Below are 22,249 nucleotides of genomic sequence, written 5' to 3'. Positions count from 1 at the left end.
AAATATAAGTTTTCTGGTTTGCTTGACACGTTTACGTTCTCTTTAACATTTGACTATGACAAAATCTTCAAATTATTAGGAAAATTCAATCATTTAAGAATACAGAGCTCCTCGGGATAATGTGGCAGCATATGCAAAATTCGTTTAAGATGATTTTGTGTAAAACAGCACAAACTTCTGAGTTTAATCATTATTTTGATTTGTTATCAAAAGTTATTATTATAAAAGGATTGAAGCCTCCGATATCAGTTTCTGTTAGACAAAAGGCCCAAAATGATACACATAATATAATAGCAGAACCAAAGAACGAAGAAGCCCTCAATTTCCATCATATCATATAAAGTGCACACTTGCAGCTGAAAATGAAACAATCGAATAGGCAAGCTAACTAAAAGATTTTGTGCCAAACTAGCTAGAAAGTTGTTCCTCAGCTAAACTGTTCTATCTGTAAATAAAATCTTTAAAGTCTGCACGTTTCCACACTCTTATGAAGTGCATCAGTGATACGAATTTTCTATTCTTAACTTGGCAAACCGATATCAACTCAACATGCTTTCGAAAATGTAGCAACATTAATCCGGATTCTTTTCCTTTTGCCGGTGCAGCTTTTTAGTAACGAAATGATCTTTGGTTCGTTCAATAATACTTTCAACTAGAGTCCTCTTACCCCGAAATTTGGGAGTAATACGTAGAGAACACATCCATATTTTTCCTCTTACCGGAAGATTTCGACTGGGCTAAACTTCGCCCACTAATTTCTTATATTCAACTATTGATACTGTTTTGGTATTGTCATAACATGGTGTTGTTGAAACTGTGGTGACAAAAACTAGTGGCACGAAATAGAGGAGAGAGAAAGGGGCGAACAATACTCACGATATGCTAAAATGCAATCACGTTAAGAAGCAGGTCAAAGTGTACAGAAATGCAGAAGCATGGTTAGCTAGCTGAATACGACAGACATATATCTCATCACTTCAAACATTAGGTAAAGGAAATGATTGATTAAGGATCTGAGGCATCATTTAGCTACAGAAAATAAGAAACTGTTGCCTCAAAAATTATATCTCGCTTTGACTTTCTGGGCGGGTGGAGGAGGCAAATGGGGATGGGGGAGCGAGGGGCGCAAAAGAGGGTCCCAATAATCCAAATCATCAAATCATACCACTTTAGCAGTCAGGTGAAAGGAATATTTAGAGACTAGTAGAGCTCTAAGAGCACTGAACAGACACTTAATGCCCTCGAGCTTTACCAGTTTATCCCGTTTTTAAAATAACAGAAATAATTTCAGTAAGATATGTACTGAAGATAGAAAAAAAAGTGTTCTTAGAAATCTTAGACAAATTTTCCGGATAGAAGAGTTGATAAAAATTTACGTTTTTCACTTATTGTATCGTTAATATTTCACGAAGAACAAACAATATGATCTATGACAACAAAATAATACCTAAGGATTGAAAAAGAAATTTGCGCAAAAACGACTGACAAACGTCAGCTAATTTGAACTCCGCACAAACTGCGGAAATCGATGCCAAACAGACTTCCGCATGTAGAGTATAGATGTACAACAGAAAACGAGCTTAGTTGAAGTACTTGGAATGCAATATATAACCGGCATAACGGACACACAAAAATTTTGCTTTCTCCAGCATTATAATGGGTTCAAAATTGTAGGGAATAAACTAGAGAAAAATCAAAAATCGGGAGTCAGTTTTTCAAACCAATTGTCGAAAAACGCCACAAACAATTATACGTTTATTCAATTTTTTATTTTGGCCACGCATTCACACCTTGATCATACTAATGGTACTGGTCATCGCTAGACTAGGACCTTTTGCACCTATTGATGACCTGTCGAGAAGATTTGTTATTTGGGTACATAATTTATACCATATGTGTTGCAAACAAATGTACATCCTACTCGAGAACAATTTATTATTATTATTCATGTAATAACTTAATTTGGCTTTGTTTTGTTGAACTTCGACACTTAGCGAGCGGCAGAATTCAACTGATACATTGAGCTGATAGTATACCAAAAGACAGCATTTGTCAATATTTGAAAAAGTTAATGAATATCACCACATGATTGCTATTGCCATCAAAAAGTCGAGTTGTTGAAAAAACTTCGTGAGAAGATAACAGCAGTGTGGTAATGTTTTTAACCAACTCTCGTTGCAATTGCAACAAATGCATACATTAATCACACTGTCGCCATGACAATAGTACAAGCAAAAAGAAGACGAATCGAAAACCAACACGTCCGACTACCTCAATATAGCAAAATTCAGCTTACAGCTATGCAGCTAAGAAAAAGCATTCCTGCTGTCTTTAATATCATTTGCCTACATAAAATCTGCAAAGCATAAGACTCTGAAATAACAGTTACAGTAAAGATCTTAAGTTTTATTTTTGCGTTTTTTTATTAATAATATATTATTCTAAGAGTTTATATTAATTATTTCTTATAATACTTGACCATTATCAGTCTACATTAGCAAATCTATGTGAAGATGGCACCCCATTTATCAAAATTTTATAACTTTCTTCAATTATGCACAAATACCGTAGAACGCACTGGTAGTCCACAGTAAACAAAAAGATGAAAAATTTTGTCTAAATATTTTTTCGCGCGAATTTATTTTGAGATTTTTTTTACATTCAGAAGACATCACATCAAAAGAAAAACTTATATAAGTGGAATAATTGATTTGTCCACAAATTTTATACATAGCATTTAACAATCTAAATATGATTTTACGCTTTATTAAAATTATTAGGCATCGATGTTTCAAAAGGCTAATCAAATTTCAATACTTTGAGCAAAAAATAAACATCTTAAATTGTTAATACAGCTGCATCTCTTCCAAAAGCAGGAACAGAAAACTTTTGTGGATTTGATGTCTCTTATTCGTGCCCATGGGTTGTTTTTCTGATCAGTTGGCTTTTTCTTCTCGAGTAAATTTGGAACTATATCGCAGCTTTTTTACGATTCTCAATATGATGAGGCGTCCATTATTTTTTTTACTAATATCTTGGAACAATTTTTTGCGTAGCAAAAAGTGTCAGCGACCATTGAATTTCTATTTTGAAAAGTCTGAGAAGCTACATGTGTGGAAATTGTGGGGAAACGTTTGGAATTACCTCAGATTTTTGCCTTCTCTATGGTGACTACAAAAAACATCATATTTTGACAAAAGAAAATTGGTTGTTCCGGCTTGAAAACGGAGGAAATCAGAGACAATTTTGAAACCTCTATTTTGAGACGAATAAGTGTTCAACTCAACTTTCCTTTGTGGCCACTGAAACTATTAGGGGAGCATTCAAATCGATCCGATAAATATAAAAATGCTCAGAAGACAGGCCGGACAACAAGGCCAGAATATTTTCAGAGCGTCTGATTCGGCAGATAGTGCTGAAGTGCATTTACGTGTTCACCCGTCTAGAGAGAGATGTTAAGGAAGCAACAGTTCCAAATTTTCTTTTTCTATTCAGCAGTAGTTAATCAAACATAGCCGGCAGATTGCCGAAAACAGCCGCGATAGACGCTTGTGGCCTTCCATGAATTGAAACTAAAGAAACAAGATAGGCAGATTGCCCAAAAGTCCTCGAGAATAACACTAGATTTTTTGGGTTAGGTACGTACTGTCATTTTTATGATACATATACGACCTATAATGGAAAAAACCTTAAAAGAGCTTTTTCAAAATTGATTTTCGAAATCAAAAACTCAAGACTAATACTCAAGAATTAGGGCATATAAGTGTGGCACTACTTAGATGCACACTATTGATCTTTATCTAGTAAATGTTCATAAAATGAAAATCCACCAATGAGTTCAGAAGTCATTTTTTGAGTGAGGTAAGTCACGCAATCGGCCTAAAAGCAGAAATGACGTGACAGAAATGACTTCTACGGCAAAGCAGTAGAAGTCATTGAAAAAGTCAGGGTAAGACGAAACAAAAACATGTTAGAAGAATATAAAAAAACATAGCAGGACAAGTCCTGAAGTATAATTCAAAGAATTTTCATTGAAAAAACCAAAATCTAGACCTAGAACGGACTATGAAAGAATTGGGAAAATCATTTCTAAAAAAATCAGATACAAAATACAAAAAAAAACAGAAAATCAATGCCAAAATGCCGCATGTGAACAAAAAACCACTAGCGAAAAACAAAAATTTGGTTCAAACAAAAAACTAGGCCTAGAATGAAATATGAATGCATTGATAAAACCATTTAGAAAAAAATCCGATCCAAAAAAAAATTGAAAAAACAGAATGAAATTGCCGCATGTGAACAAAAAAACCACGAAAAAGCGAATTTTTGTGCAAAAACCGTTTTGTCACTCTAATGAAAATGTGTGAACAGATCTCAAACATAACCGACTAAACGTCGGAAGAGTTGCTCTTGAACGACTAGTGGGAGCTCTAATCGATTGCAGTCTGCTTCAGTCGGGGGGGGGGGGGGGGGGTGAGAGGGGGAGCCTTAATGGGACTCAGAAGTTCTATAGTGGGCTTCAAATAACCACAGAGGTTAACATATACCACTAAGATTTAAAGTAAAAAATGACACCAGTTTCGGCGCACTTTTCATTTGACTTTTAGTATTAAATTGCCGCCAATTGAGTTCAGCTGCTTGAAATTGTGATTGAGAGAGTTTTAGATCACGCGAAATGCAAAAAGTCAAGGGCGTAAAAGTCAAAATTGTCAAGCGAAAATTTTGCATAAAAAAAGACACACGTTTACAATAATTGCTATGAACTACGTTCAAGAGCAATTAAAAAAAGACAGCGCCCCAATACAATTCAAATTCTTTGAATTGTAAAAAAAAAATTAGGAGCGCAATAATAGCCGCCTGAAATAGCTGACGCGTCTATTAATAACATGAATAATTCATATGTATACTTAAAACTCATATTTAACATAATATTTAACAACTTTATTACCAGATGCTCTAAATTCAGAAGTTCAACATCTTACTCTTTTTGTTACCTAGAACAGCTTCAAGAATCCCAACTAAACCGTTAAAGCAGTTACACAACAGAGCAATATGTCAACATTAAACTACCCTTGTCCAAATTGTCAGCAAACAGCAATTTGGGTTATTTCGTACAACGTTGAAAACCAATTCACATTTTCAAGAACCATGTTAAAGTAGTAAAACCAGGTCGTCACGTTTGGTTCAAGACAATCTTTTACCTTCAGAGTTCTGGTTCTGCACTCGGAATTGCACTTGTTTGTAGGGGAAGTCGAGGTTGGTGCCGTACTCTCTGAATTGGAGGGTAATGTCGGCAGAGTCACTAGGTCGAGGCTCTATCACGTAGAGGTCTCCGTTGCTCCCAATTACAAAACGTCCATCTTTATATGTGGTGTCATCAGTCTAAAAGAGATCAACTTTAAGTTTTATTGTGACCGATGAAATCTCCCAAGGTTACAAGCATCAGAGCTACTGTCTTTAGCTTCAATTCAAATTAGGCGTTAAATTTTGACATATAACTTATTGAAAATACAATGAACAAATTAAAGGTGTCAAGCTATTCAACAACTCCAGAATATTTTTCTAAATATTATTCTTGCCATAGCGCGTACCGTAAGGATCCTTTTTCCAGGTGTTTCAACGCCCTCGATTGCAAACTGAATTTCAACAGGCGAATCTGTTTCTAGCAAAGGCGGAAATCCAAATTCAATTCTGCTGCTTTCTCCAAACTGCACTCGTTTTTCAGTCGCCAATTGTGCCTGGTTCCGTTCGCCTAGAAATAGCACGTCATTGCAACGACATTTTAGAGTTCACAACTTACAAATAAACTAATTGTCCTCAGATGCTAAGCTAAAAGATAGCTGATCCTGATATTTTTGACAAATACTTAGTGTTTGTTAACTATTCATATCTTCGATGAATTGGAGCCGTAGATCGTGTTTTAATATCTTTCCTCGAGAGAAATAAGTGTTTAAAAAGTCGTTCACCACAAAAGTAAAAAAAAAGTAAAAAAAGTAAAAAGTACAAAAAAAAGGAAAAACGCAATTCATCAGTCACAAAATTCAAAATAGTCATAATTGTATCTGAAATTACAGCGGATCAACCTAAAAACAATAGCGGCCTGTTCTTTGCTTCCTTTTCCTTATTCTCCACATTTTCGACTGTTCTTCACGTCTTCAAAATGCAAAAAAGCACAAAATTGCGATAGATAAATGCGCCCGTTATCAGCTGCCCTTTTTCGTTCACCATTGTTTTTTTTTTCAAATTTTGATTTTTCATTCCGTCTCTAAACTCTACCAATGACGATAAAGGGGTATGGTATAGAAAAACTACTTACGAGTAGTGAGTACTTCAATTTTGCTGCTCGTTGATTCTCCATATTCGTTGGTGGCCGAGCACCAGTAATATCCCATGAGGTCCCTCCACTTCAGCCAGTTGTTGTCCAGAGTGAGTTTGGAGCCTGTTATCTGGTACATGCCGTCATTCGCATTGCGCAACAGAGTGCCCTCCTCGTCGTATTGGTCTGAAACGCATTTAAAATGCTACAAAATCATGTACAACAAACAAGAGTAATTTAAAAGATCAATTTATGTTATAATTTTCTGCCCATGGTATCCGAAATGCTTTGAATGTTTTATTGAGGCTCTAGTTTACTGATTAATCAATTCATAACAGCGGAAAAATTGCCAAACGATCCTATAAAAATCTGTTCAACTCATCTTCTGAATAAATTAAATAAGACCTTTTGAATCGAAGTTAGTAGCCAAACAATAATTCTTAGAAGATGAGCAATCATTCTCTTTTAACCAATTAGGTTATAGGAAGAAAGATTAAACTATTGATGCCATTCTCTTTAAAAAGCAGCAAACCACCAGATACTATTAACAAAATTGAAAAATCTGAGTCCTGAACAACACTCTTAAACATTAATCTAAAATTACTCAACAGAATTCAAATGCTTGTCATAAATGGATCTAAATCACGTTGGATAACAATGAAAAGAGCGCATCAGGGAACAATATTAGCTCTTTTTTTGTTTATTATTTACATAACTGATTTGGCTTTTATGGTTTCAAATGACTGCTGAATGATTCAATGCACCGATGATGCCTTTCTATTCACATCAAACGTTGATGATAACTCGTCAGAATTAAATCTCAATCATAATATCTCAAATGCTCTATTGAATCGCAGTTAATAGTGAAAAAAGAAGAAAGAAACCATACCATAAGAAACCGTACCAAGAAAGAAACTTTTGAAAATCGGCTGTGGAACAAAAAGAAAACTAGAGTGTTAAGTATCTTGGAGTCCGACGAAGGGATTTATAAGGTACTTCGGCGCATCGCTTGCAGTAAAGCTTAAGCTACCATCAATTATAGTCTGCCCGAGAAAACAGAAATCACGGTACAGATAGCAATTGTCTTCCGTAACCAAATTAGAGGAAAATTTTATCGGGGGATCTATCGGAAAGTTTGATGCTTCTACGGATCTCAAGATTCCTATTAAAAGCTTGACAAGTTCATCTTCTGCTAAAAGCTTACCAGTTCATGAATTGCTCCTCAAATTACGGTTAATCAAGGTATCACTCAACTTTAAAGGTAAAAGAAACTAACAATGGTCAAACATGATTCTCTTAAAACTAAAAGCAGAGCCAGCAGATAGCCGGAAAATAGCCGCGCTACACGCTTGTGGCCTTCCATGAAAAGAAACAACAAAAAACAACCGACTAACGTCGGGCGAATTGCTCTCAAACGACCGGTTGGCTTCGTCAGTAGCTCGCCACGGTTTCGTGAGGCTAGCTTTAGCTTAAATGAACGGGCTTAAGGTGAGCGCAGCGCGGGCGCAAACGTGGATTGGGGACTGACGTGGGAACGGTGGGTGGGAGTTTAGGATCAATTTCAGAACCACCCTTCACACCATAAGTATAAGTCTCCAAAACAGTTTCTGTAAAACGCCTACTTGGGGACTAGTGGAATGAAAGGCTTTAAGAGAACTTAATGCCCACAGGGCGCTACTTCATTATCCCGTTTCTGAAGACGAGAAGTCAAATGGGTCAGACGAAAAATCGGTCAAGCGAAAAATTGCATAAACGAGACAAAGAGGATTTAAATATTTGTTATAAACTGCTTTTGAGAGCAAATAACAATAATTTCCTAAACAGTGTATACGTCATTTATGATATAAAAAAACATTCCAGGTATAACTCAGAATTAATCGGAATAATAGATGATGACATTAAGCCACATAACAGAATCCGAAATGCGGCATCAACAAAACCAGAGAGAGAGAGAGAGTGAGAGAGAGAGAGAGAGATAAAACGTGAATGAGAACGAGGGAAGAAACCCTAACCGACACACAGAGAGGGAGAGAGCTAAGAAAATTTTCAATGGTTGGATTTGACTCTGCAACTTCTAATTTGCTAGCCTTGTTAGTAAATAAATCACAGAAAAAAACAGAAGGCAAAATTTAAAAGAAAAGTTTCCAGATTTCACAGGGGAAAAAATTCAAAACCATTTTTTAAAATTTTGAAAACAATTGCAAATTTTGAAAACATTTGCAAATTTTTTGCTAAAATTCAAGATATATCTAAAAAAATTATTCATTGTCTCATAAAACTATCCAATATCCCTGAAATAGTTTCAACTGCTCATAAAGATCCATAAAATTGGAACATAAAAAATTTCCAAAAATTTGATAAAAAATTAAATTTTATCCAAAAATTACTAAAACTGGAGTCATAAAAACACTGATAACCAATCCTTTAACTCTAGAAACCTTGGAGGAGTTCCCAGAGCCTCTGGTTCCGAAAAAAAATCAAAGAAGATTGAAAAAAACTTGGTGAAAAAATTGCAAACAGTTAAAAAAAATGCTTAAATTGGTGATATTAAAATCTTGCAAAACATTACATTACATCTAACAAATATGCAGTATCATATTTTAAAACCCTAGTCAAGTTTCCGTGGCTCTTGAGGCTGGAGAAACCTAAAAAATGACAAAAAATTGAAAAAGTTCTATGAAAAAAATTGCTATATCAAACTTATTATCAAACCCTAACGGAGGTTTTCTGACCCCTGAGGCTCAACAAACCCGAAAAATGTCCAAAAAAATCGAAAAAAATGGCAAGTTTTGTCCAACAGAAAATGGTAAGAATCGTGATGTTAACATCATGAGACATTCCATTACATATAGAAACTATACGGTAACTTATTGTCAAACCCCCAGAAGAGATTTCTTGGCTCTTGAGGCTGAAAAGAACCACCAAAAACCGACAAATTTTCAAAACTTGGAAAATAAGCAAATTTTATCAAAATATTGCTAAAATTTGTGACATTTAGAAGTTGAAAATCATTCAATGGCCAATAAGAATTTGTCAGTATTTTATTATCAAACCCCTTAGGAAGTTTTCTGGCCCCTGGGTCTGCAAAGACCTGAATAAGGAAAAACAGATGTCAAAAAATTTGAAAATTGCACGTTTGGTGAAAAAAACTAAAATCTCTGCAGTAACCTATAATTAAAACCTATAATCGAAAAATTTTCAAAAAGCTTGAAAAAAATTTGCAAATTAGTATATATTTGCGTTTTTAGCGAGCGGTTGTTCGTCAGTAGCTAAACAAGGAGCAGGGGGCTGATAGAAGTGGGGTTGTGGGGACAACAGTGGGTTGGAGGGTAACAGCGCGGGGGTGGGGGCAATAGAGAGGGGGGTCATCAGTGAAGTGGTCTTCAACCTCTGAGAACCGCCCGCCCTTAACACCATAAGTATAAGTCTCCAAAACAGTTTGAGCTTATCTAGCTAAAAATCTCTGGTAGCACTTAATTCCCGCTGGACGCTACCTGTGCAACCCGTTTTTTAGAAAGATAAGTCAAATGTGTCAAGAAAAATCAGTCAAGCGAAAAATCTCATTAAAAAGACCAACAGGACTAACATAATTGCTACAAACTTCGTTTAAGAGAAATTAATAATATAGACAAATTGACCACTAGTCCTTTAGCAGACCACTAGACTTTTTGGCTAGAATCGCACTGTCATTTTTATGAGATATACGCTCTATACGGAACAAGCCCTAATGGAGCTTTATCAAAATTAATATCCGAAAGCAAAAACTGAAATATAATACTCAAGAATTAGGGCATATACGTTTGGCACTACTTAGATGCACACTATAGATCTTTAACTAGTAAATGTTCATAAAAATTAAAGTTCATTAAGCGAGTTCAAAAGTCATTCTTTTTTTAGTGAGGTAAGTCACGCCATTGACCTAAAAGCAGAACAAATGACGTCACGTGAACAAATTTTAACTGCAAAGCAGTAGAAATCACTGAAATTGAAAAAATCAATTCTAGGAAGTCCGGTCGCAAGAATTATCGATGGAGACGATGAATAGAGAGGGACGACGACACACAGAGAGGGAGAGAGCTAAGAAAATTTTCAATGGTTGGATTTGACTCTGCAACTTCTAATTTGCTAGCCTTGTTAGTAAATAAATCACAGAAAAAAACTGAAGGCAAAATTTAAAAGAAAAGTTTCCAGATTTCACAGGGGAAAAAATTCAAAACCATTTTTTAAAATTTTGAAAACAATTGCAAATTTTGAAAACATTTGCAAATTTTTTGCTAAAATTCAAGATATATCTACAAAAATTATTCATTGTCTCATAAAACTATCCAATATCCCTGAAATAGTTTCAACTGCTCATAAAGATCCATAAAATTGGAACATAAAAAATTTCCAAAAATTTGATAAAAAATTAAATTTTATCCAAAAATTACTAAAACTGGAGTCATAAAAACACTGATAACCAATCCTTTAACTCTAGAAACCTTGGAGGAGTTCCCAGAGCCTCTGGTGCCGAAAAAAAATCAAAGAAGATTGAAAAAAAACTTGGTGAAAAAATTGCAAACAGTTAAAAAAATGCTTAAATTGGTGATATTAAAATCTTGCAAAACATTACATTACATCTAACAAATATGCAGTATCATATTTTAAAACCCTAGTCAAGCTTCCTTGGCTCTTGAGGCTGGAGAAACCTAAAAAATGACAAAAAATTGAAAAAGTTCTATGAAAAAAATTGCTATATCAAACTTATTATCAAACCCTAACGGAGGTTTTCTGACCCCTGAGGCTCAACAAACCCGAAAAATGTCCAAAAAAATCGAAAAAAATGGCAAGTTTTGTCCAACAGAAAATGGTAAGAATCGTGATGTTAACATCTTGAGACATTCCATTACATACGGTAACTTATTGTCAAACCCCCAGAAGAGATTTGTTGGCTCTTGAGGCTGAAAAGAACCACCAAAAACCGACAAATTTTCAAAACTTGGAAAATAAGCAAATTTTATCAAAATATAGTGACATTTAGAAGTTGAAAATCATTCAATGGCCAATAAGAATTTGTCAGTATTTTATTATCAAACCCCTTAGGAAGTTTTCTGGCCCCTGGGTCTGCAAAGACCTGAATAAGGAAAAACAGATGTCAAAAAATTTGAAAATTGCACGTTTGGTGAAAAAAACTAAAATCTCTGCAGTAACCTATAATTAAAACCTATAATCAAAAAATTTTCAAAAAGCTTGAAAAAAATTTGCAAATTAGTATATATTTGCGTTTTTAGCGAGCGGTTGTTCGTCAGTAGCTAAACAAGGAGCAGGGGGCTGATAGAAGTGGGGTTGTGGGGACAACAGTGGGTTGGAGGGTAACAGCGCGGGGGTGGGGGCAATAGAGAGGGGGGTCATCAGTGGAGTGGTCTTCAACCTCTGAGAACCGCCCGCCCTTAACACCATAAGTATAAGTCTCCAAAACAGTTTGAGCTTATATAGCTAAAAATCTCTGGTAGCACTTAATTCCCGCTGGACGCTACCTGTGTAACCCGTTTTTTAGAAAGATAAGTCAAATGTGTCAAGAAAAATCAGTCAAGCGAAAAATTGCATAAAAAAGACCAACAGGACTAACATAATTGCTACAAACTTCGTTTAAGAGAAATTAATAATATAGCCAAATTGACCACTAGTCCTTTAGCAGACCACTAGACTTTTTGGCTAGAATCGCACTGTCATTTTTATGAGATATACGCTCTATACGGAACAAGCCCTAATGGAGCTTTATCAAAATTAATATTCGAAAGCAAAAACTGAAATATAATACTCAAGAATTAGGGCATATACGTTTGGCACTACTTAGATGCACACTATAGATCTTTAACTAGTAAATGTTCATAAAAATTAAAGTTCATTAAGCGAGTTCAAAAGTCATTCTTTTTTTAGTGAGGTAAGTCACGCCATTGACCTAAAAGCAGAACAAATGACGTCACGTGAACAAATTTTAACTGCAAAGCAGTAGAAATCACTGAAATTGAAAAAATCAATTCTAGGAAGTCCGGTCGCAAGAATTATCGATGGAGACGATGAATAAAAAAAAGACCATGTCTCCAATAATAGCCGCTATCGCTTCGCGGCTCTTAAACAAACAATAATTTCTGGACGATTTAAATGCAGAACATACATTTACAATTTATATTAGCTTACCAGTTGCAGTGAAAAAGGAAACATAGCCGACAAATTGCTGGAGAATAGCCGCCGTTGACGCTCATTGGGATTGAAACAGAAAAAGAATAAAAAAAAGTTAGGACAGAAATTGACAATTTTTAAGTTTCAGTGTTCTAAATTGGTGTGAAGTTTCAATTAGGTTCTAAAGTTATACTTAATTCAGCTTCTATCTCTAAGCTTGATCCAGCTTCTGAAGGCCATTAGGTATAATTAGTTCGAGCTAGCAATCGCTTTAATGAACTTTGATAACCTAATGCACTATTGACTTAATGACCGGTCTTTATGTTTATCCAGACTTTGACCGTATTCACTGCACTAAGTAATTCAATACGCGAAAAAATTTAAAATCCATTCAGTTGAAATAGTGAGAGGAGTGAGTCAGAAGTCAAGCGTGAAAATCGTGACAATGAAATCGTGAAAAGCGTGAAAATGTAAAACGAAAAACAAGATCAAAAAGTAAAGCGATTTTATTTTTAAAAAAGCGCCTGAATAATAGCCTTTGAGAGCCTGACGGCAGTTATTAATAACTGAATCACACTGAACTTAACTCAAATTACACCAGAAAAGAATTTTTGTGAACAATTTTTAATTGGCCCGAAAATAATGCCAGATATGAAAAACATGATTCAAGAATTTTAATTTCAGTTTGTTTTGGCATGAAAACCATTAATCATTAACTTTTTATTGATCATTGCTATAATTTGTATTGTGCATAGATAAATTGTATTTTAGCAACTTATTATATCATTCAAGGCTCTTAGGAAGGCTTAACAATTCGATGCTCTGACAAAGTGAAGGAACACCAACAGATTGGGAGTCAAAACGTCGAACCCATTTGAAACCAAGGGCTGCTAAACATTAAATAATAACTTCCTAAAAAACCTTCGATCAAATTAAACTATCGGCTATTGACTATTATAAAACAAACATAACCAATTAACGTCAGTCGAACTGCTCTCAAACAAACAGCGAGCTGTTGGCTTCGCTAATAGACAGCTGTTGTGGCCTAGGGATGCCAGCATTAGGGGGGGGGGGGGGGGGGGGGTGAGGGTTGTCGGGTCAAGCAATATGGGCGGAATGGGGGTGGGGGTGGGCTGGACAAGAGGGGGTCCAAGCAAGCACCAGGTGGATGAGGGTGCACGAGTGGGGAGTGAGTGAGGGTGTCAAATTTTTAACATTAAGAACCGTCCCTTACACCATGAAATTGTCTCTGTCTCTTCAAAACAGTATCGGTGAATCGCATACTTATAAACTAGCAAAGCGTTAGGCTTCAAGAGAGCTGCTCAGACACTTAATGCCCTCCGGTCTATCCCGTTTTTGAGGACAAAAAGTCAAAAGGTCGGACAAAAATTGGGCAAGTGAAAAATTGCATCTAAAAAGACCGCAGGGCTAATATATTGGCTACCAACTTCGTTTGAGAGCAATTAACCGACTAGCGTAGGGCAAATTGAAATCAGAAAAAATTCGATGTGGTACTGTCCTAAAAAAATTTGGGGTGTCTACTTTATAGACTAGTAGGGCTCAAAAACTTCACATTATGGTGCCCTCCAGCGTAACCCATTCAACTTCAGTTTAAAATTTATGAAAGCGTCGTACAAAAATATACAGCAATAATTAAAAAGTGATTCTTGGATGGTCGAAAATAAGAGTGCAATTAGAGCCCACTAGATGACTCAAGCGGCTAGGCATCAACTTAAATCCAAAATTATGATCAATATCTGCTGATACTTGAACTTATGATCGATTGCAATTTTATTCGAGGAAAAGCTTTTTTCCTTTTAAATTCACACCTTTCAAATAAGAACGGAATTTAAAAACTTATCATATAAGTATAAAAAATGTTTCATCTAAAAATTTCATTATGTACACACATTCAATTTATATCACAAAAATCTAAGAAAAATGTCGATCATTTTCTATCCAGTCAAACAATAACAGAGTTCGGATGAATAGAAAACTTTATTTTACGGGGTTGTAATTTGAAATAATTTTGCTGACTACAGAAAACAATATATTATTAAGTCACTTCTGCAAAATCACACAATTAATCTTGCTTCAAACACAAATTTGCAAGACATTGATACGGGTAGTTACTCAGATTCTTCGCAGTTCGAAATTAAATTGCATTAAAGGTCATTTACGTACGTCATCCTTGCTCGATATGGCTTCAGTACATTGAGCACTTTATACTCTACTTTAATAATCAAAGTAACAATAGCATAGAAGAGTTCACTGAAGTGTCCAAGCACAGTCACAAAAATAGCTTTCCTAACATTAAAAACAAACCATTCATTACTCTTTGGCGCGCCTTCAAAGTATTCCACATGAATTCAAATCTTTGATCATGAACAATTGAAACGAGTTTCTCATGATCTGCCTTAAAGGTCATCATTTGATCCAAGCGCCGCATGCCGATTGTCTTTAAAAACCGTACTGCGTGATGTCACAGATATTACTCAAGCTTTCAGTTTAACGAATACCGCTCCATTTGAACCAAAGTTGAGATACCAAGACAAAAAAATTTCAGACACAAGAATGTGTGAACTACAAAAACCAATGCGCATTAATGCTATGATTGTAAATGCACCTGTAATTTATAAGTGGTAATTTTTGAAGATCTATAAATTCCGGATGAAACTTCTTTTTGAAAATATTATTCAAACACTATCTTATTTTTCACGAGAAACGGCTGGACAATTTTTGTGGTTTATATTTTGCAAAACTTAAATCCAAAATTATGATCAATATCTGCTGATACTTGAACTTATGATCGATTGCAATTTTATTCGAGGAAAAGCTTTTTTCCTTTTAAATTCACACCTTTCAAATAAGAACGGAATTTAAAAACTTATCATATAAGTATAAAAAATGTTTCATCTAAAAATTTCATTATGTACACACATTCAATTTATATCACAAAAATCTAAGAAAAATGTCGATCATTTTCTATCCAGTCAAACAATAACAGAGTTCGGATGAATAGAAAACTTTATTTTACGGGGTTGTAATTTGAAATAATTTTGCTGACTACAGAAAACAATATATTATTAAGTCACTTCTGCAAAATCACACAATTAATCTTGCTTCAAACACAAATTTGCAAGACATTGATACGGGTCGTTACTCAGATTCTTCGCTGTTCGAAATTAAATTGCATTAAAGGTCATTTACGTACGTCATCCTTGCTCGATATGGCTTCAGTACATTGAGCACTTTATACTCTACTTTAATAATCAAAGTAACAATAGCATAGAAGAGTTCACTGAAGTGTCCAAGCACAGTCACAAAAATAGCTTTCCTAACATTAAAAACAAACCATTCATTACTCTTTGGCGCGCCTTCAAAGTATTCCACATGAATTCAAATCTTTGATCATGAGTTGAAACGAGTTTCTCATGATCTGCCTTAAAGGTCATCATTTGATCCAAGCGCCGCATGCCGATTGTCTTTAAAAACCGTACAGCGTGATGTCACAGATATTACTCAAGCTTTCAGTTTAACGAATACCGCTCCATTTGAACCAAAGTTGAGATACCAAGACAAAAAAATTTCAGACACAAAAATGTGTGAACTACAAAAACCAATGCGCATTAATGCTATGATTGTAAATGCACCTGTAATTTATAAGTGGTAATTTTTGAAGATTTATAAATTCCGGATGAAACTTCTTTTTGAAAATATTATTCAAACACTATCTTATTTTTCACGAGAAACGGCTGGACAATTTTTGTGGTTTATATTTTGCAAAATTTTTAGTGAAACTATCTCACTTTTAGAGAAGAACCATCTGTAGGTGACAGTGGGAATGTTCTGCATGTTGAGGGTGCAGTTGATGTTGAACTCTGGCCCACTCATCTGGAATGCCTTCAGTTTGGGCAGGTCCACGATTGAGGGTGCAAAGGGCAAAATGGTGGCCGCATCACACACTCCCGGGAGAAGAAACCCAACGAGGGATAGGAGGAGAGTGGCTAAAATAAAAACATCAATAGTGGCAGTTACTCTTCATTCAATTTAGTTACGCAATAGTCTTAAATGTTCTACACGTCAATTGTGCTCAATGCAAATTGGACGCTGCTAGTTTAAATTAGAAATTTATTTTCAAACGCTGTACAAACTAAATGAAACTTAGAACAAGCAGCGTTTGAGAGACAATCCAATGGCCGAAGCCTATAGAAAAATTGATAATTTGCTCAATGAAAATTCATTATTGAATAATATTTTCTTGGTCCCATCAAAATTGATTTAAAAAGGCATGAATAAACACTATTTGAACACAAATTGGCATAGCTAGAAGACACGTCATGAACAAAAAGTAAGATTAAGAGCACTAATCGTAAGTGGAACGCAAAACTGAGAGCCTCAGAGAAAATTACTTGATCTCCCTGTGTGTTAGTAACGTGTAAAAAACTAACCGATGGTCGGCTAAAGTTTATAATTTCCACTAACAAGAGGAGTTTAATGTACATTGCGAATAAAAATGATTGAAGTCACCTTCAAAATCATTTCTCAAATGAGTAAATTGCCCATCAAAACTGAAAATAATTATTGAATACGTTATTTCGCTACAGCTACCAAAAACGCTACAGCAAAATGCGAGCATGTATTATTATCTAAAGAATTTAAGTCGGCCAAACGTTCGGCATCCAACCATTCATTCAAAAAAACTCTTGGCCTTGGCAAAGATGTGTCCATATGTTTCCATTTTTCCATTCATCACAACAATCGAACTGTCTGGCTTCCATTGAAAAACACTTTGAAACTACCAAAATCTTAACTATACTGCGTTGCACGCCTAAGAGAAGCAACAAAAAAAACGTGAACGAAACCATCATACATCACTAATGGCGCCTGGCATGCTGTGCTGAACCTAACTATCCACACAAAAAGGAGCGCAACAATGAACTTAAAACTTTTACTCAAATATGCTTTATTAGTATTTCTTATTAGTAAAGCGTTCTGGCAAAAAAGACGAGTGAGCTTCATCAGAAACTCAAAAACCTAAGCAAGGATGAAAACACGGTAAAATACACACGGCAGATTGCCAGAAAATAGCCGCGCTTGAGTCACATAACCCCGATTGAGATTGAAACAACTTAAAAAATTATTTCAAAAAAATTACTGTAGCACAAAGCGCAAGCTATCACGATTAGATTTTAAAGCTGGATATACTCACAGCCTCCAAAAGCGATGACAGAGGGATTAGTCTCAATACAATGAACATTAGACCTGCTAACGAAGACCAATTAGAACAAAGTTTAAATACTGGGTACCAAAAACTGATCTTAACTGATTTAAAACATTTCAATTTTTGATTTCTTTGTTCAATATTGACTCTCTACATTTCAGATTGCATTGCTGTTCATTTTAAGCCGAGTGAGTGAACAATGAAGCAGCCAAAAAATTCCACGCAAAATGTTGAACAAGCAGTGATCCAAGGTAAAGCTAACCATATAATTGAATTATGAAAAAAAAATAGCAGGACAAGTCCTGAACTACAATTCAAAGAATTTTCATTGACTAAACAAAAAAGAACTACAGCAAGAATATACTATGCAGAGGATTGGAAAAACGATTTAGAAAATGCGATAGTAAAAATTGAAAGAAAAACATTGAAAGACAAATTCGAATAATCGAATATGAACAAAACAAGCGCATGTTTGTTGAACCAACGTTTTCCCGTTTTCTCACTCTACCTTAAAATTACTGTGAAAAAATTTCACGCAGCAAAGCCACTCGCTTTTTCGCTCCATTTCCTATTTCGGCGAGACCAAAATTATTACTTCAATTTAACTTCAAAAATAATAAAGACGTGTGAACAGATCGTAAAAAAATTTAAGACTGCGCCCGAATACAACACATATTCTTTGATTTGTAACAAAATAATCAAAAACCCATCAACATTTTGTTAAAAAAGTAGTATCAAAATCATTTAAATTGTTACTTTCAAACAGAAAACATTGAACAAAGACAATTAAACAGAAGAAAAAAAAATCAGATGAGATCTGTCAGCAGAATGAGTTAGTGCAAATGAAAGAAAAAAGGGACCTCAAAAATTAGTATTGAATTAAAGAAAAGAGCAAGACAAAGCGTTACATACGTAGCCGGCAAATTGCCGGAAAATAGCCGCCGTTAACCCGCATGACGAACATTGGGATTGAAACAGAAAAATAACAAAATAAGAAATAGAAACTGTCCGAATTATTCTAAGCGTCGAAGTGTTCATATTTGGTGTGTACATTCTGCATATTCGGATAGATTCTAAAATTACACTTAATTCAGCTTCTAAACAGAAAGCTATTAAGCATAATACTAAGGCCAGCTGGCAATCGCTTTAATGATCTTTGAAAACCTAATGCATTATGAAGTAATGACTGGACTTTAAATTTTTATCCCGTTTCTTTTGACTTTGCTCATTACATGATTCAAAGTTTTGTACATTACATAATTCTATACATTACATAATTCAATACGGGAAAGAAAAAAAATCCATTCAGTTGAAACATAAAGTGAAGTAACTTGACAGGCTGCAGGCGGCTATTAAACAAAAAAAATTAAAAAGAATCACTTATCTTTCAGTATCTTGCCGAGAAGACTGTTCAGTAATTACTAAATGTAAAACTAAAAAATTCAATATAAACATGGTCAATAGAAGGTCACAAAAACTGTAGCCCATTAACTATCAACAGAAACACCTAAAACGAACTTATGCCTCATTAGGAAGCAGATGAGAGTAATAGGCCTAAGCAACAGGTCATCAAAAGAGCAACAGATAAGGGCAAAACTCACATATTCACTCACCTTGTACGAAACTTAGAAAGTTAGGGTAATATGTAACATTAACCACTATTTCAAACACTATTCCAAATTAACTCACTGATGCTTCATTAGAAAGCAAATATCAGTCGTTATTGAGCATATGTAACAGGCATTGAAAAGAATAACACCATAAATTTAATTTAATTTTTTTTCTTTAAACAAATTAATTTTGGAGTAGTCGAAACCAACATCTATGCATTGAAATTATTATTTACTTTTATTCATGTCTCAAAAGAATACCAATGAACTTTTTCATTAAATTTTCTGAGTGAAAACACATTAAAAAGGTCAACAAACACAGCCTAAACTCAAAAATTAGCTCAATTTTTTTGAAGCAGCAATGAACAATTCCCTTCCCTATTCTAGCGTGACTAAAATCACTACTTTCATTTGACTTTTCATTGAAATAAAAAATCTCAAAACAAAAAAAATGTGAGACGATATGAAAAACATTGCAGTACATTTTTTTTAAAAATCAAGACCTGGGTATCGGCCTGATTAGAGGAACAGTATTCCAAAGACAACAAAGCAAAAACCAAAACAAACACAAAAAACAGGACCCTTTGATAGTCAACAGAGCATACAAAAATAAAAAACGAAAGCGAACAAACTACTACTCTCATTTCACAATTTCTTAAAATAATGTTGTTATCAATATCGTTTAAACCAATTGTAAGTCCCAAACATTAAGATTCTCAGTAACTTGTTAGAAGGATACAATAAACAGATTTCTAATATGAATGCGATCGTAAGCGAGCGGCTTGGCTACTTACTCGCCAGCAACAAATTCAATTTCAGAATGAGAGCAAATTATATAATGCAAAAATTAAAAAGTCAAGCGTGAAAAGGCCACTTGAGAGCAAAGAACGCTCTAGAAAACATACTTGAATAGATATATTGCATACTACCATTAAGCAGATAAAGCTGGTGACTTAAAATATGACGTGAAAAAAGAATTAAATTTTATATAAAAAAGAATTTTGGAACTTGATGTTTTGGGGCACCAAATAAATCGAATCAGTTTCCAGATTGAAAAGCTGGCTCACTCTTTGTAACCATAAACCAAAAAATGTCGGAAGAATTGCTCTTGAACGACAGGCGAGGCAACATAATTAAGAAGGACAATAGCCTAGATCAAATTTTCTTTATGGGTGCAAAAATTCTTGCCCCCGCGGGGATTCGAACCCTTGACCTCCCGATCCATAACCACCCACACTAACCAATGCGTTAGGAGTCACTTATTTTCGTTATACTGCAACCTGTTTTATATTAGCAACAAGCAATACTTTTGAGTGACAGCAATTGAGATCACTCAAAAATGATGAACGAAAGCGTGAAAAAGTCACTTGAGAAGTCAAAGAAGAAAAGCGCAAAATGTTCAAGCAAAAAATTTGCATAAAAAAGACCAACACGTTTACAATAATTGCTATGAACTTTCAAGAGCAATTAAAAGAAGGATGTAAGTGATCAGAACTGGAGCAAAAATTATGTTTTCTGCGTTTTTCAAGATGAGCTAGGGCCCTTTGATTTCAAGATACACCTCTGTTGAAAAAATTTTTTGGTTCAGCAACGGTTGGGCTTCAAGAGATTTGCTAAAACAAGAATTGTAAGCAATTTGGCGAGAAAACCTTAAAAAGCGAGCACACTGTTTCTTATACACTAACCTATGACGAACACAAACATGCCCGACTAATGTCGGGATAACTGCTCTCCAACAACCAGTGGTAGCTCAAATCATTTGAAACCTGCTTCAGTCCGCGAAAAGAACTTAATTCACTAAGCGACTTCAAATGACGTCAATAGAAGTATTTATAAACCACTATAACAACCACTAAACATAACCGACTAAACGTCGGAAGAATTGCTCTTGAATGACTAGTGGGAGCTCTAATCAATTGCAGCCTGCTTCAGTCGGGGGGAGCCTAAATGGGACTAAGAAGTTCTATAGTGGGCTTTAAATAACCACATTAGAGGTTAACATATACCACTATTAAGATTTAAAGTAAAAAATGACAACAGTTTCGGCGCACTTTTCATTTGCCTTTTAGTATTAAATTGCCGCCAATTGAGTTCAGCTGCTTGAAATTCTGATTGAGAGGGAATTTTAGATCACGCGAAATGCAAAAAGTCAAGGGCGTAAAAGTCACTCGAAAACAAAATTGTCAAGCGAAAATTTTGCATAAAAACATAGCCGGTAGAATACCGGAAACGACTCGAATCGTCTCTACCCTGACTCAAAAATGAAGAATGAAAGCGTGAAAAAGTCACTTGAGAAGTCAAAGAATGTTCTAGAAGAAAAGCTCAAAATTGTCAAGCGAAAATTTTGCATAAAAAAAGACACACGTTTACAATAATTGCTATGAACAACGTTCAAGAGCAATTAATAAAATTTAAAGTAAAAAAAACACCAATTTTGGCGCACTTTTTATTTAATTTTAGTAGTGAAATTTTGGTTAAAGAATTCTCAATTAAAGCCGTTCACTAAAGAGTAAAAGACAGGCTGATTGCAAGACATGAGACATTAAAACACAAAAACGGTCAGTCTAAAATTTTGCATGAAAGACCAAGACGTTTACACCAGTTGCGTCAAACATCGTTCACGACCAATTAAAAACCATAGCTCAAGTGTTGGCAAATGGTCACATAGCAGTGAAGTTCTATTAAGATGTGGAGAGAGACCAGTGTCTTACAAGGCTGATGCTCCTCTCTTGCCTCGGTTCAAGACTCTGACGGATTGTCTAGATTTCAGCTACCACTTATCAGCAAAAAACGGAGGTGCAATAACTTTTCGGTATCTAAGTATGAGAGCCGCCAACAGCAGAATGCGCAAACTTAAGTACATCAAACTCATAGCAAGACAGTTAGCCACTGGACTTCCTCGCGTTGATATTCAAAAAATCATCAGGCGATAAACTT

The 22,249-nt window shown here is 35.0% G+C and overlaps 2 protein-coding genes across 11 annotated transcripts in view; one reads left to right on the top strand and one right to left on the bottom strand.

Annotated features, from left to right (window-relative positions):
- LOC142348160 (uncharacterized) overlaps nt 1-22,249 on the top strand; it is a 586,343-nt gene that overhangs the window by 444,708 nt on the left and 119,386 nt on the right. The window lies entirely within an intron of this gene.
- LOC142348158 (neuronal cell adhesion molecule-like) overlaps nt 1-22,249 on the bottom strand; it is a 150,218-nt gene that overhangs the window by 116,153 nt on the left and 11,816 nt on the right. For all 10 annotated transcript variants that reach the window (XM_075399381.1, XM_075399377.1, XM_075399372.1 and 7 more), the window contains exons 2-5: nt 16,288-16,485; nt 6,317-6,502; nt 5,592-5,752; nt 5,202-5,382 (exon numbers count right to left, since the gene is read on the bottom strand). In XM_075399381.1, the coding sequence (XP_075255496.1) occupies nt 5,202-5,382; nt 5,592-5,752; nt 6,317-6,502; nt 16,288-16,485 (726 nt within the window). The remainder of the gene's footprint in view (nt 1-5,201; nt 5,383-5,591; nt 5,753-6,316; nt 6,503-16,287; nt 16,486-22,249) is intronic.

This window comes from Convolutriloba macropyga, chromosome 10, assembly GCF_964194025.1.
Source record: "Convolutriloba macropyga chromosome 10, txConMacr16.3, whole genome shotgun sequence".
NCBI lineage: Eukaryota > Metazoa > Xenacoelomorpha > Acoela > Convolutidae > Convolutriloba > Convolutriloba macropyga.
This window is presented reverse-complemented; position numbering and strand designations above follow the sequence as displayed.